General features: G+C 47.7%; 1 protein-coding gene across 2 annotated transcripts in view; it reads right to left on the bottom strand.

The window, feature by feature from the left end:
* LOC139335859 (spectrin beta chain, non-erythrocytic 4) overlaps positions 1 to 16,176 on the bottom strand; it is a 64,526-nt gene that overhangs the window by 5,784 nt on the left and 42,566 nt on the right. For both annotated transcript variants that reach the window (XM_070969641.1, XM_070969642.1), the window contains 17 exons: positions 12,354 to 12,617; positions 10,746 to 10,970; positions 10,489 to 10,578; positions 9,903 to 10,181; positions 9,635 to 9,765; positions 8,778 to 8,982; positions 8,417 to 8,662; positions 7,489 to 7,623; positions 6,400 to 6,644; positions 6,129 to 6,267; positions 5,900 to 5,984; positions 5,594 to 5,790; positions 4,364 to 5,433; positions 4,136 to 4,196; positions 3,565 to 3,824; positions 636 to 806; positions 82 to 124 (listed from right to left, as the gene is read on the bottom strand). In XM_070969641.1, the coding sequence (XP_070825742.1) occupies positions 82 to 124; positions 636 to 806; positions 3,565 to 3,824; positions 4,136 to 4,196; positions 4,364 to 5,433; positions 5,594 to 5,790; positions 5,900 to 5,984; positions 6,129 to 6,267; positions 6,400 to 6,644; positions 7,489 to 7,623; positions 8,417 to 8,662; positions 8,778 to 8,982; positions 9,635 to 9,765; positions 9,903 to 10,181; positions 10,489 to 10,578; positions 10,746 to 10,970; positions 12,354 to 12,617 (3,846 nt within the window). The remainder of the gene's footprint in view (positions 1 to 81; positions 125 to 635; positions 807 to 3,564; positions 3,825 to 4,135; positions 4,197 to 4,363; positions 5,434 to 5,593; positions 5,791 to 5,899; positions 5,985 to 6,128; positions 6,268 to 6,399; positions 6,645 to 7,488; positions 7,624 to 8,416; positions 8,663 to 8,777; positions 8,983 to 9,634; positions 9,766 to 9,902; positions 10,182 to 10,488; positions 10,579 to 10,745; positions 10,971 to 12,353; positions 12,618 to 16,176) is intronic.

Here is a 16,176-nt window from a genome sequence, read left to right as displayed (position 1 = left end):
TGCGAGGGGAGAGGGATCACAGATGTCAGCTGATTGGCCGTTTACTCTTTATGTTTCTGTGTCAGCGATTGTGGGTCTCACCTCATCTTTTGCATGGAACAAAAACTCGCTGCCGTCCTTTGTTCTGCAAGAAGAAGAGAAGAACTGAACTTACAAACACGTTTGTTTAGAAGAAAAATATTTGCTGGTGCTTTCAGACCTAAACTGTTTGGTTTGGTTGAAACAGACCCTGATGTGTTAGTCTGGTTCCACCAGGAATACTGCTGTATGAAACACCTGGTGTTCAGTCGTGTCTGCGCCTGTCAGTCACTATTCAAAACGTGTCTGTATGCAGCCATCCATCCTCTGCAGGGTCATGGGGGCTGGAGCCGCCCCCACTGGGACTAGAGACAGCGTACGCTCTCAGACAACAACCACTCACACTCACATTCACACCTACGGGAAATTAAGCCATCAATTGACCTTTGACCCTGTGAGCAAATCCACTGATCACACTGATTGAATCAGGTGCCACATTATCCGTCACAAGTATTGTGAGAGCAGGTCGTAAAGAGTGAAAGCTGGCGCTCAGAGGGAGGCAGTTTGATCTGTAACCCGGGCTTTGAGCGCCTGAAAGGACAAAAACAGATCCTCACTTGAGCGTGAAGACGTTCTTCTTCTTCTTGTAGCCGTTGGTGACGTCGCAGTGGCAGTGGGACAGGTTGAGCAGTGGCTCGTTGTTGTAGGGCGTGGTGGTGTTCTTGGCGTCCTTGTAGAAGCCCATCTCCCCTTTGTTCAGCACGCAGTACAGGTTGACCCACGACCTGCTGTGGTGTGGGAAGGTGGGAGGTGTGAGGGGAGGGAGAGTGAAGGGGGAGGGAAGTGGAGGGGAGGTATACGGAGAAGGTGGGGAGGTGGTGGTTGGGGGGAGACGGGAGGAGTCAGGAAGAGCTGCAGAGTCGCTCCCGCTGAGCTAACACCTCACTCACCTGACCAGAGCAGACAGGTAGGTAGGCGGGATGGACCCGCGCCAAGAGGGGAGGAGGAAACACACTGCTGAACAAGCACAAATGAACGGACGCACAGACGCACGGACGGACGGACGGACGGAGGGAGGTGGGGGATGGAGGGATGGGGAGGGAGGCTACTTACAGTCTGGGTGTCTGTGTGTGGGGCTCATATATGACTTACCTTGGAGGAGACGAGAGGAGCAGCCAGGAGCATCGAGGAAGAGAGGAGAAAAGAGGGAGAGTTTGGTTAAATGGCATTTTGGCAACAACACAACTTCAAGTCGTCGTCATCGTCATCATCATCATCATCATCATCATCATCATGCTTCTTCTCCCTCTGTGAGCCTGTTTACATGCACACAGCATTCCAGTTAATAGCTTCTACCCGAGTAAAGGTATTATTCAGAACAAGCTGTCTGTGCGCAGCTTCATATCCTGATTTCAAATACCTCTGAACTGACGAGACTGGAGAAGAGCTCTGGTGCATGTGACACGGTGTCTACACCGCTAACGTTAGCGCTGCTGTCTGTGGCGGTGCAGCTTTAGAGAAGATGAAGTGACCTTGAGAAGGAAGTCTTTTCCACACAGTGAGAAAGGTATCGGCCAATTACTAAACCTCAGATATCGGTATCAGAGGTGAAAAAGCGGATCAGTGCATCCCTCGTCCTAATCATACCCACAGAACCACATCATTTAAATAAAGATAGAAACAAATGGTAATGCTAGTTTGAGAGACAAAAGCTAGTGTTTCACACCAAGAGCTGCTCTCTAAAGGCCCTTTTTTATAGTTGACACTGAAACGAGCTCACTGAGCTTCATGTGACTGCTGTTACAGCCAACATTTACACACCGAGTGACTGAAATACAACGAAAGGATGCATCATCTGACATGTCTGATGTTATCTCGCTGTGTGACGTGCGATGAGCTCTGAAGATGTTTGTCATCGCAGTGTACGCCTCGTCGGAGCTGCGGCTGTTGACAAATGAATTTCTTTTTCAAAAAGACTGATGAAGGAAAACCTTAATTGGAAAACGATCGATGACAGCTCGGGGGTGAAACTTTAACGTGAAACTATTGGCTGAGAGATTTTAATAGCACAGTACAGTCAGTTCATAAAGAGTACACACCATTCACATGCACCGTATCCTGTCATAAAGGCCACTTGGTCATCCTGAATAATACCAGAATATTAATGTGCACATACACACACTCATGTAAGAGACAGGTTGAATCTCGATCCTTCCTCACAGACAAACTCTATGCTCTCTTTGTCGTCGAATATAAAGCAAAGGAGAGCATACAATGAGCCCAGCGAGGAGCCGTTTGGAGATTCACACTTGTCCAGATTTAAGCCATTCAGGATTATGCTTTACCTTGCCATGTACATAACAGGGCATGTACATACGAGACATTCATCCACTGCCTCGGGCGGGCACATGAGTGGGGCTAATCCGTAGCTGGAGGGGGGGTGAGCTTTTAGCTGTGCGTGGTCAGCCCAGCCACTAGGGGGCAGTGCAGAGAGAGAGACTTTGCCTTTGGTGTCTCTCTGGAGGAAGCAGGGCAGTCATCTGTGGAAGCCAGGGAGTGTGTGTGCATGTGCATGTGTGTGTGCTGTGTGTGCGTGGTTAAGCTAAGCGACTGCTAGCCAGCCCAACACTTCTACTGCGCTCTATTCTGTGGGCTCAAGAGTACAAGAAACTACAAGCTTACAGGCTAGCTAATAAGCTAACAGTAGCCCCACATTAAAAAGGTCATAGTGGACTACGATGTATTGATATGACAGAGAAATGATCAACTGTCGGGCACTGCTGTGTGTTCTCTAACTGTTCTATGTTTTGGAAGCAAACAACACTTCACGTTAGAGACTGAAGACAGTGCTGAGAGCGAGCAACAAGCAACAGGACAAACAGTGATAAACATACCAAACCTGAGTATTCCTGCCCGTTACAGCAAACGGCACAAATTCATCAGTTTAGGTAAAAATTAAAACGTCACTGCATCCCTTGAATCTAAACACGTCTAAACGTTAATGCATGCATGCTTCTGGACATGTACAAACCCAAAGCTTAGCTTATTACCGCCTCTATCGTGTCGACCCACACGCTGGGGCAACCAGTGGGTTATCGTGGGTCGTCTGTCGTCTGACGGTCATGCATCTGCTCAGCATGTCAGACACAGTGTCAGCGCAGTGTGTGAGCTTGTTAGCTTAGCATGCTAGAGTCATGCTCTTGTAGTTGAATCAGTAAAAGGAGTGGGCACTGATGTCATGAGTATTTGAAAATACTTTGCTCTACCAGACGTCAGTCCTTGAAGAACGGGGTTTGTGACAATTCACAGTAAAGACAAGAGAGTTTAGATTTAGCAGAAAAGGTGAGATGTTGTTCTAATTATAAGTGAAATAATCAATAACCTTCCCAGACAACCAGATTAAAATGTAAACTTTACTTCCAAACACATTTGACCAAAATCCTAAAGCCTGATACTCATGATACCAGTGTCCATTCTCCTTCTTTCCATCTTCTTTCATCTGCTAATCCAGATGTTACGCTCATCATTAAGACCCTGAACACCCACCTATTGGTGCTCTTCTTCAGGCTCTCGATGTCCAGCTTGCGGAAAAGGAAGCCCTCGTGGTGGGCAGTGTGTGTTGGCGGCTGGGGTACTGCAGGGCTGCTCTGGGCTGGAGCGGACCTGGACCGCCGCGTGGTCGTTTCTCCTGCCTCTTTGGGTCGCGGTCGGCGCCGCGGTTTGGGTCTGTCGCGAGCTCGAGGCCGGTCGGGACGGGAAGACTTCTCTGGTAACCCGTTAGGCAGGCGGGGCACCTCACCACGGGCCTGAGGGAGGCGAGAGGTGATGGAGTCACTCAGAATTCGGCTCATGGTTTAAAATTAATATCTGCGGCAGTCTATATTGTGCATTCTGTGTTCTACATTTTCATCATCTAAAGAATACATCTATGTGTACGGAAGAGTCCAAAATGTTTGTATGAACTAGAGAAATCACCACCATGAAGTGATGAAACATGACAGAGAAAGAACTGGCCAGTAACGATGGGACGTGACTTCTTATTGAATATAAGACACAAACAAACACTGAGTATCTGCAAACACTGTATTTGGATGAAATGCGCGACACAAATCTCCACCTGTGCAGCTTCTCTTTCTTGCAGCTGCTCTACAATTTCTGCCAGGGTGGATCTCTTTTCTCTGTACAAAATAAGCAGATTAAAGAATCACATTAGGGTTAACAATCAGAGTTTTAGAAAAACTGTAATATCCATCATTCATGATTTATAGTCCTCGGCAGAAACATACACTCAATTCCAAAAGCATCTCTAACTACGCATTCATCTATATGCTGTATGAAGTCTCACCCTCCTCCTGAGCGTCTGTCGGAGTGCTCCTTGCCGGTGTCGTGCTCACTGGATTCCTGTCTCTCCAGCCGGTGTCGGTCCCTCTCTCTCCGCCTGCCCTCGTGGCTCCCGTGGCTCCCGTGGCCCCCGTGGCCCCCATGGCCCTCCTGCTCGCTGGACGTTTGCCTCTCCAGCGGCCGCCTCTCCCGCCTCTCGGCATGTTCCCTCCACACCTCCTGAGGCAGCTCGTCCCTGCGTGCCTGGATCAGCTGCTCGCTGGACAGCTGTCTTTCTATCTTGTGGTCCCTGTGGTGGACGTGGGTCTGGACCTGGGGCTCGGCATGTCCTAACGGGTCGTTCCTGGACCCCCGTGGCCCTCTGGTGGGCTCGCTGTGCAGGCGCTCCCGGCTCGGCTCTTGGAGCACCACCTCGGCCATCACGGCCACCTCCGCTTTCTCCATCCCCATCTCTCCCATCATCAGCATCTCTCTCTCTCTCCCCCTCTCCCTCTCCCTCGCTTTCTCCAGCCGGCTCGCCACGATCAGCGGCGTCACCGCATCATCCATGTGTTTGATTTTAGCTTGCCGCAGATACGGGGACGTCTTCGCCTCCAGCGTCCTCGCCGCCTGAGCTGGCTGCAGGTGACTCATTACCTTCGCTGCTTGATCTTTTGTCGCGCTGGCACTCTCTCGCATCTGGTTGGCTGAGACCAGCATGGCCGCCGTGGCAACTGAGGCGATTGAGGAAGGCGAGGGCTGGCCCAGTCCCGCAGCCACGCCCACCACACTGCCGTGCCGCGCCTCCAGGGCGTGGCGGTAGCTGGAGCCGTTCATCACAGGTATGTAGTTGGCGACCGTTGAGCCGAGCCGGCGAGCCACAGACGAAGGAGAAGGCGTAGGAGTGGCAGGTGAGGGCGAGGGAGGAGAGCTGGCTTCATTCTGTTCGTAGATGGTCTGTCTTGTGACGGGGGAGATTGGGAGGCGGGGGAGAACGGACGGACTGGGGGTGGCATCTTGCGGGTCCAGGAAGACTTTACGACCCAGCAGAGGGGTCGGGGGTAGTTTGCTTTGCTCTGCTTTCAACTTTTCTACCTGCAGAAAGAAAACTTGTGATCAAACTTCGACGGTAAGGAGTCACAAAGGTTTTTGACATGGAAACGTATCCCGAACAGAACTTACAACTTATTCTGACCACGTTGTGCACGTATTAACACAATAATGATGACGCTAACACTAATGATGTTGATATTACCGTGGTGAGTCGTCGCAGTGAGCTGAATCGCTCCTCCCACGTTGCGGCGGCTTTACGGAAGGCTTCGTGCCGACGAATCAGCTGCTCGACCTCATCCACGCTCCCGCCCAGCTCATTGCTGCTGATGAACGGCTCCTGAGCGGTCAGCCATGCCTCCGCCACCACCGCCTCCTGAGCGAACTGGTGAACCTCCAACACTGAGGGGAGGAGAGGAGAAATGAAAATGATATTCAAAAGGAAGTGAAGGCTGTGTGTGTGTGTGTGTGTGTGTGTGTGTGTGTGTGTGTGTGTGTGTGTGCGTCTCACATTGCTGCAGGACTTCCCAGTGCTTGTCCCACCTCTCAGACAGCTCATGCTGCTTAGCAATCACCTTGTCCAGCTTCTCTTTGATCTGACAACCAAAATCAGGAACATCAAAACCACAGCAGTCAAAATTAGTGCTAACATAATGGAATTTAAGTTAAGATTGCATTTCTGTTGTAGATGACTGAGATTGAAATGAACTTTATAACAGTGATCACGTGTCTGATTCCACCTCTTCAGCTGCTGGGTTTCGAGCAGCCAGCAGGGTTTTGCCCATCTCGATGCACTCTATGGTGCTCCGGCTGCGAGCCTCCACTTCACTCTTCAGACTCTGGTGATAATTCATCAGCACCTCAACTGAAGACACGTCCCTGCAGGACGGACACAGCACACAGACACTTGTTAATGCAGGTAACTTGCTGATTGTTGGGTCAGATCACAGATTACACTGGATTCAAAGATGCCAGCTGTTCTCTGTTGAGAAGGTGTTGTAGCGTAGGTACCTGGGCTTCTCTCCTGTCCCTATCTGACAGATGATAGACTCCATCCACATGATCTGATCTCGGACCATGCTGAAGAACCTCAGCTTGTCCGTCTCGGTGGTGATCTGGACTCGACACTCCTCGCAGGATGTCAGCAGCTCCTTCCAGTACTGCATGACGTCGTGCTCGCGGCACGCGATGGCTTCGGCCTTCTCGCCGGCGTACACCGTCCTCAGCTGGGCCGCGCTCTCCTGCAGCTGACGCACCTGGCAGAGACAAGGAAGAAACAGGAATGAAAAAATGGAAAGAGAATGAGTTTGTTTTCCAAATGACGCACAAAACACAGCTGCTCTGGCAGTTGTGTTTAGTCAGGGCCTAATGGTACCATCTCTGTCGCTGGGGCTGACACGGAGCAGCTGTGGTTCTGCATCACTCTTCAGCAAAATGTACCACAGTTTCTGTTCCGCAGGTGCATGAGAGGCTAGATGAAGCTAAATTAAATGCAGAGTAAGACGGGAGTTTTGCCATAAAGATTCAGACTCAAATAAAGATTTTTACCATCCATTCAAGTCAACTTTTTACCTTAATTTAAAGATCCAGCACATATGATTTTATGACCTTAGCATGAGCTCTTTATATCTACAGAGGGAGCGAGTCCTCTTCTGCAGAGTTCGCCATGTTTCTACAGTAGCCCAGAATGGACAAACCAAACACTGGCTCTATAGAGCACCTTCTGCAAGCTCTGTAGGTTCTCCTACACACTTGGAAAGGATGGGGTGAGGCAGGGGTGTTCTGCTGGCTGCATTCTGAAACTTCACCACTAGATGCCACTAAATCCTGCACACTGTACCTTAAATCTGTAGTTTTAAAATAAAGATTAATCACATCAAAGTTACCACCATCCCTGTAACAATACACTGTCTGTAAAGCACAACAAAACACAACAAAATAGAGTAGAATGTCAGTATACTGGGACAGGTAATTTAGTCCATGTAAACAGCTGTATTAGTAGTAGGAAAGGTCCTGTGGTCTTTGTGATTCTTCCCGGAGTCAGTGAATACTGAAGCAGGCAACCTTACATGCTGTCTGTTCACGTGCATGTTACCCTACCTGTGTGACCAGCAGGTGTATGTCCTGTTCAAAGCTGTGCAGGAGCCTCTGCAGGGTGCTGGTGTTGGCAGTGCTGCCCTGTCGAGCACGAACTTCCGGCAGCCTTCGATGTTTGTCGTCGATCTGAGCCAAAACCTGAAAAAATGACCACACAAAGCAGTATAGAAGTGTTCCACCTGCGAACCTGGTGTGAGGGGAGAAGTATGTATTTCATATAATGTCTGTGTGGTTTGTGAGATCTGTGTGCGGAAAAATGAATATATTTCATGCACACGCAGCCGAACTGTGACGAGATTTCTTCTGATTTTTATGTTGAACTGCCTCAGACAGTACTCTCTCCTGTGAGGGTTGAGGAATGTGCATAAATCTTGGGTTTATAAAATCTTTTTCAAAACCATAAGATAGAATTCATGTCTGTCGTGTCACTTATGAATACATACTACAGTGTTTATCCTCTACCATAACAGTTTCTTCTCATGTTCCACCATTGAAATTCAACAACAAATAAATCGAGCTTACATTAAAAACACCTTCTGCAGGGCAGGAACACTGAATACTTTGCTCAAACTGAAGGACACTTGTGAATAATCAGCAGCTCATTTCCATTTTCTCCCCCTTTTTTTAGGGATTTCAGTTGTTTTCACCACAGTGAGGGTGTTGGTTACAGTAAACTGTGGTGAACAGTGTCTTCTTGCACCAGAAAACACTAAAACTTTACCCGGATGAAGACATTAAATGTGGGCGAAATCAGTCTAAAAACAGATCTGTAAAAATAATAAGCTCAAAGTGTTGCATTGCACTGAATATCCCCTCAGAGATCAGTGAAGTGGTGTAACTGCACCATATTATATTGCACTCTATAGTATGAAACACTATAGCATATCTATGTCTTGTCTTGGGCCTCAGCCGTGTTCCTCAGGTATCTCACCTCTCTGCAGTCAGAGAAGAACTTGTGAAGCTGGTGTGAGGCAGCGAGCATCTGCGCCCGGGTCTCCATGAGCTCCAGCAGGTCGGCCCAGGCCTCGTTCACCCCGTCCTTCCACTCAGCGATGGTGGCAGCCTCTGAGTGGCCGTAGTCAATCAGCTCATCCACCATTTGGTTGACGGCTGTCACTCGCTCCTGCCCCACACTGCCTGTCTCTGACGCAAACTCTGTGAACTTCTCCTGCAGGACCTGGAGGTGTGGCAGAGGCGGAGGAAGGGAGAACAGAACAGATTTCAACATTAGACTTATAAAAAGTGTTTCTTAAATCTATGATTCATCTCCAGACATCTGTTGACACACTTACAGTGACATGCTCAAAGTCTTGACCCAGTTCGGGCGAGCTGGCGACCACCTCCTTCTGAGCAATCCACTGCTCCAGCTCGTCCACCTCCCTGTTGAGCTGGTAGAGCCAGTACTGCTGCTCCAGACGACTCTTCCTCTCCTCCACCAGGTCCTTCAGAGACACATACAGACGGTCGATCTGCGACTGACGCTTGCTGATCTGCTCACTGTGGAAAGAGAAGAGACAGTGAGAGCACTGCAGCAGGCACGCAGGCATCAGAAGGATGAGGGCACTGATGCTTCTGAAATCATGGCATACAATCCGCACAATTTACACACTTTACACCTTTCTGATACTGGGTAGGATCCTCTGCTCTGACTCTACCATCTGTGTGTCGCAGCAGAAATCGATTTTGGTGGGCTTGTGTCCACTGTAGCCTCAGGTTCCTGGTCTTAGCTGACAGGAGTGGAGCCCATATGGTCCTCTGCTACTGTAGTCCATCCACTTCAAGCACTCTGGTAACGCCTGGTTATTTGAGTTACTGTTGCCTTGCTGTCACCTTGAACCAGACTGGCCACTGTCCTCTGACCTCTCTCATTGACAAACATTTTCATCCACTGAACTGTCGCTTGCTGGATGTTTTCAGTTTTGTGCATCATCCTTTGTAAACTCTAGAGACTGTTGTGGTGAAAATGAGGATGTTAGGAGGAAACCATCCCATCTGGCACCAACAATCACTCCACTGTCACTTAGATCACACATCTTCTGAACAGCAATTGACTTTGGCTTTGAATTTCTGAAACGCAGGAAGTTAAGAGCATTCCTGTCATGTATTTTATGGCGACAGGAAATCTGTTTGTGTGTGTTTACATGCTCACCAGTCTGGATGTCCCATCTCGAGCAGCTGTCGACACTGCTGTGACAGCAGGCCGATGGTCTCAGCATAGTCCTCGATGGTCTGCTCCAGGACCAGGTGTTTCTTCAGCAGCTGCAGTGTGCTCGGCTCGTCCTGGTGGGAGGAGGAAGTGACGCACACAAGCAAGCGTTTCACACACAGAGCGCAAATGTCCAATCCTGCCTTTATGTGTAACTCTACAGTGTGTAAAGAGGAAGGGTCTCACATTAGGGTCAGACAATTGCACACACCTTCCCCTTCTCCTCGTTCATCATGTGCAGCTCCTGCTCGCTCAGCCAGGCCTCCACCTCGGCTGTGTCGAAGTAGTACTGCTGGGCCTGGTACATGGCGTCCAGAAGCAGCTGTCTCCTCTCCGTCTCGGCCCAGAGCAGATTCCACAGCTGGGCCAGCTGGTCGTGGCCCGCCCTGACGCAGTCTGCTTCAGGGCTGCGTATGGACGCGATGATCGCCGCCCTCTCCAGGACGTCCTCGATCCGGCTCCTGTGGACCTGCAGCTCCCTCTGAAGTGTCTGGAGGAAAGGAGGAAGGGAGGAACAAGAAGGTGGAGGTGGCTTTTTAGACTTTCTCCAAGTGAAAGCAGAGCAATGATAACGCTGAATACAGGAGTAAAATAAGTACAATGTACAATAACGTGGGTGGGTCGGTATGAGGGGTATAAATTAGGACTGCACGTCATGTTCTGCCCATCCCTCTGTGACTTCACCATCATGACTTGAAATTAGGGTGCTGTCAGTGCATCTACAGGGGGAGCCAGACTTCAGTTGCGCAGCAGAAAAAGGCTTCAGGTAGAATCGCTGGCTGTTCTGATTTCTTTACCTGGTTCTTCTTCATGAGCTGCTGGACTGCCTGCAGAGTGGAGCCGTGCTCCTGAGACATGGCCATCGGGAGGCGCTCCTGGATCCACAACTGCAAACACAACGATGTGACACTCAGCAGATTATAATAACAGATTAAGATTAATCGATTATACAAAGACCTGTCAAGTCCCACTTGACTTATGCAGCCTGAATCCAAAATAGCTGTTTTTTGTGAGAGTGTGTGTGTCAGTGTGTGCTGACAGCTGTCAAACTCACAATCTCGTCCTCCAGGTCTCGTCCAACTTGGTGAACTTCTTTGGACGCCAGCAGGATGCGCCGTCTCTCCTTCAGCGGCTCAATCAGACGCACCATCCTGGCCTCCACGGTGGCCTGGCGCCCGGCGACCGCCTCCTTGATTTGCGTCTGCTGCGGGATGGTGGCCACCTGCACCTGGAGCTGCCCCACCTCCTTATACCACTCCTCCATCTGGGTCTCCATGGTCTGGGGGAGGGGGGGAGCGAGAGCAGGAGAGGGGGAGTAGAGCGTAAGTTATCAAAATGGTAGAGAAGAGTAGAGAAGAGAGAATACATTTGGATTTAAACGTGAAAGGAAAAGACACTGCAAAAAGGTCCGTCACAGTTTGGGGCCTAAAAAGACAGAATGACACAATCACAGTAAGAATGTATTCATAACTGGCTGCTTGTAATGCCTCAAATTAAAGTAGCAGAAGCAAAAAACGGCAAAAGGATCATAACAGAAACAATAACTGCGATTATTTGTATCAATAAAGTTTGTAGAATTGTCGAATATACACCTTCAGTTCACGCTACTTAAGAAAAGATGAGCATGAAAGCGAAGATGAGACTGAAAATAACCAGAACAGCAAAAGAATAATGGACAGACGTGAAGTGTAGTGAAGTTTACTGTACCCCTTGCCAGGATGGATGCTGGGTAGTGGAGTTTGGTTTGGAGTTAGGGTGATGTGGTAAAGCAGAGCTAATGGCGACCTGTTAAAGGAAGCTGCTGTGGGAGAGGAGAGTGAGACATGTCTGGTGAAATGATGAAGTAATGAAAGGATGAATCTGTGTGGCAGCCCGGGTCACAGTGGCCTGCTGTGAGCTGTGTTAAGAGTATGAACCCACTGCTGGTGGGAGGCGAAGAGTTACAGCCCAACATTACAGGGATTAAATTATGAAATACTAAATTATAGGTGAGATTAAGAGTATATCTATTAACTGTACTTGTGTTTGAAAAGATCTCTGGCAGCACAGCTGTAGCCTCTATTGTAAGGCAAATTCCAAAGAGAATCAAATGAAAGTGATGAATTTAATTCTGCAGAAGTCACCAGATTTTTAATCCTATCACAAAAATAAAGGTTTACGAGATGTTAATAAATATACTAATCAATACTTTCTAGTCATCAGTATTTCTAAAATGATGCTGGGATGAAACTCTTGGTGAGAGCTCCCTGGGTTGCTGATGGCTTAGAGAGTTAAAAAACAAAACAAAACATAAACACAAATCAAAAACTTGGCTGAAATGAGATGAGGAAGCACTGCAGGTAGACTGAGAGAAATGCTGCTGTTAGAAAACGTGACGTCTTCTTCAAATATCAATGAGATGAAGGCGTCACGGTGAGACGATGATGATGTAAACGTGTACAGTAGAGTAAAGAACAGGAGCTGCACAATTCTTTTCGACTCAACTGGCTCATATTGGCCTTAATAGCCCTAAGCCCCTACCCTCCAGATGATGAATGTTTACCTTAATATAAAGTGTGACCAAACGTTTACACTGGAAAGATCACGACTGAAAAAGTCCTGGCTCAAATGGCTGTGAACTGACTGAAGAGCAAGTTTTTTAATGTTTTTAACTCCTACATACCTGCAGTTTTTTCAGCTGCTTGTTGACGGTGGTGAGGTCCTGTCCCTGGTCCACGTAGACCAGCTGACCCTCCAGCTGGCCCAGTCTCTGGTCCAGGCTTTCGTAGCTCTGTACCAGCAGGTCTGCCTTGTTGGCCTCAAAGAGCTGGCGGGCTTTGGCCTGGGTGGTGCTCTCCAGATCCTGCCAACACTCCCTGATCTCCTCCAGCTTCTTCCGGACCACCGGGCTGAGCTCTGGCTTCTCCTGGATCAGCTGCTGGCCCTCCTGGATGGGAGGGGAGGAACACAGAAGGAGAGGTGAGACAGAGGTAAGGCTTTTCATCTTCCATCATTAAAGGTGATAATGACGTGTGTAATTAGTGAACAGCTGGACATGTGGAGTCAAAGCAGGTCCAAATATAACACTTCAGGTAAATACTAGAAACACACTTAAAAACAGGCTGCGTTCAACACAATCATCACGCTATATTAAACACAACCCATTATGATAAAAAGGTCATTAAGAAAGATGACTGACACCTTTAATCAGCCAATCTATCCGTTTACTGTAATGACGTTTTCATCAACTCTGCAAATTTATGACAAAAGAAACAAAATCTGATCAAATTCTGCTCTGATGGCACGAGCCCACGAGAGACCCCAACCCAAATCTCCAGATGTGAGAAACTGCAACCGAACAGTGCACAAGCATTCGGTTTGTTTACATGTAGAAAACAAAACGTAATTATTACAATTACAGCAAACTAATCAGTTAACCTAAAGCACAGAAACGAGACACGATTCATTCATTAGTCGAAGCGATTAATCGTAAGTATTTTTTATGTTCAACTGTAGGACAACGCTTTGGGAAGCTGTGATTGGTATTTTCCAGAATTTGCTGACATTTTATACACAACATATAAATATAATCACGAGCAGCAAAGGTGAAAATGTAAAGAAGGCATAAATCCAGAATGTGGGTCTCATCACGTCCACAAACATCCACTGAATTACATGATGGGATAATTATGTGCAGACACAGAGGAACTGGGTTAGGAGGTGTGTGTGTTTGTTTGTGTGTGTGTGTGTGTGTGTGTGTGTGTGTGTGTGTGTGGAGAGATTAAACCTTGCCACATTAAATTGCCTCATAAATTACGTCACACTCCCCTTCCCCCTTCTCTCTCTTTCTTCTCTTTTTTCATATTTCTGCCCCCTTTTGTACCTCATCCTGTTGTGAACCCCCTTTCAGACACACACACACACACACACACACACACACACACACACACACACACACACACACACACACACACACACACACACACACACACACACACACACTTCTCTTCATGTAGCCTCCCCCACAGTGAAATCCTTCCCCCACCCAATTGAAATTCGTCTTCTGCAGCCTGTGTTTGTATGTGTGTGTGTCAGAGACTGAAAGAAGGAAATAAACAACAAAAAAGATCTAATAAAAACAAGTGAGGACAAAAAAAGAGAAAACAATTGATGGTCTTTTTACCTCTTTGTCAAACTGCTACTACGTATTCATTCACTGTCTGTATTCATCCCCTCATACTCCTGAAGACCTCCTCTCACACCGGTTCACTTTAACTAATATTTCTTCAAACCTGCAAATGCTCTAGATGTTGCAGCTATGCTTGTTTTGCATTAGTTTTGCAGGTATTTGGTCATGAACTAATGTACTGGATGCACTGTGATTACAATGTGTGTACCAAATTTTATGACAATCCATCCAACAGATGTTCAGACATTTCATTCAAAACCACATGCCACTAAAGGAAAGCTCAGAGGATCACCAATGTCATTATGATTCATCCTCTGGGGACGATGAATGTCTGTACAAGTAGATGTTGGCATATTGGCATGGCTAATACTGCCAATGCTAAAATAATTGTGAATTATTAACTTTAGAATGAGCTCCAAACATTTGCAGTACCAGTTAATGTTTGGCTCACCTCAAAAATTAGTAAACTAAAGTAAAAAACATCAACGGTTCCTAGAAGTCAGCAGAAGGTGTTCATGCACACCTTGCAGGCTAACACATGCCACCAAATTAACTGGAAATTCATAGTATTGTGTAACAGAGCTTCAAATTACAAGAGAACTAATAAGTCTTTGGCCTGTTTGACAGGTCAGGTGAGGTCAGGTCAGATAAGGTTAATCTGACCCACCTTCCTTCCAGACTACATTTCCAGGATCTGGCACTTGGCGGGTTGTTATTTTAGACGCCGCCAAGACGTTTCACCAAGATGGTGAAATAACTGCGCAGTGACTCATCATCCGAAGAGGACAACATCCTGCCTGACTCACCCGGGTTATGATAAGATCTACAGACACACAGAGCTGCCTGATGACTGGAAACTGGACGGCATGGAGGTGATAAAAAGGTTTCCCGTGCAAACCCCCGGACCAGCTGTGCAAGAACTGCTGAGGAAATCTCCGGTTACGTCAAGGAACCTCCAGGGTGTGAATGTATTACAAAAGCATGCTTAGCCACATGAAAAGCAATATTAATATCATACAGAGATTTACATTTCTTCCTCTGCACTGGGGAGCTGTATAGCAGCGTCCACAGCCATGTTTGATCTATGGCGTTCTTCTGCTAACACTCTTTGACATCGTCACACAATATTTTGTTGGTACGCCCCCTGGTGTTTCCAAGCACACTGCAGCAGATAAGGTGCTGAGCGTAAACACCTCTGTGTGCTCATAGCTTTGGAGGCCCATGCCCGCATTAACAAAGCTTCAAAACCTCCCGAGGATATAATTCATGTTTGTGTCTATTCATTTTGAAAGAGCAGCGGTCAATGGGGAAACTCCATCACTTCACCTCGATCTGGTCCCGCTTTATAAACGCTAATGGCCTAAACTCCTTCTATGGAATCACAGCTGCTGCAGCAAAGCAAACTGGAGATGACAGGGGTTATCAGGAGCTTTCCTCAGGTGTACATTTGTGCACATACATTAACAAAATCCAGAGTAACTCAAAGCAGGCCACAGCACAGCTCCCACTGTCCTGCCATTTCCAGCGTTGGTGCGTTACGTCAGCTTTCACTGTGGTGGAGCGTCTCCCTGGCTGCTGATGCGTGCCATCCTCTGCGGCAAGTGGGAGAGCTGTGTGGGCTGGAGCAGCTTCACCCACAGGCTCAGAGCTGCTACTCCACACTCACACATGCTCAGTCTGCAGTTCAAAGAGGGTCATGATATTCTGCTGCTCATACGAACAGCAGCTACACAGCAGCATGATCTGAAATGATGTGGACGAAGATCCACGTCCAGCATCTTTACGTGGGATTCAAGGAGCTCGACAGGTGAAGGTCAGTTTAGTCAGAACAGTTTGTGAATAAATCTGTTGTCATCAGCGTTATCTTGAACGTGGAGCCACAGAAATCTTTAACAGAAAGCATGCGTTACAAACTGGGGGTGTGGAGTTTGAGTGACACGTGTTTACCAGGCAGGGAGGGTCTAACGAGAGGTGCTATCGAGTTGCATTGTGGGAATTAAAGGATCAAGGGGTTTTGGAGCTTGAAAGGACATGAAGTCAGAGTATCTCTTCCACTGCTGCATTGATTCTGACCATTCTTCTTTTAATCTGTTGCAAGCTGCACCTACAGTCCAATGGTTAAGGCATCACTTATTCTAACAAGTGAGGGCTGAGGTTGATTCAAATACTATGCAAATACATGAAGCAAAACATAAATCAAGTGAAGAAGAAGTAACAGGAAGTATAAGGGTCCTGCAGGACAGGAAGTGAGGACGCCTGACAGAACACTGACGCTGGCAGCAGCAGATGGGCCGTAAATCACAGCAGACGTCTGCTC

Source organism: Chaetodon trifascialis, chromosome 9, assembly GCF_039877785.1.
Source record: "Chaetodon trifascialis isolate fChaTrf1 chromosome 9, fChaTrf1.hap1, whole genome shotgun sequence".
NCBI lineage: Eukaryota > Metazoa > Chordata > Actinopteri > Chaetodontiformes > Chaetodontidae > Chaetodon > Chaetodon trifascialis.
The sequence above is the reverse complement of the archived record's forward strand: the minus strand, read 5'-3'. Positions and strand labels throughout refer to the sequence as shown.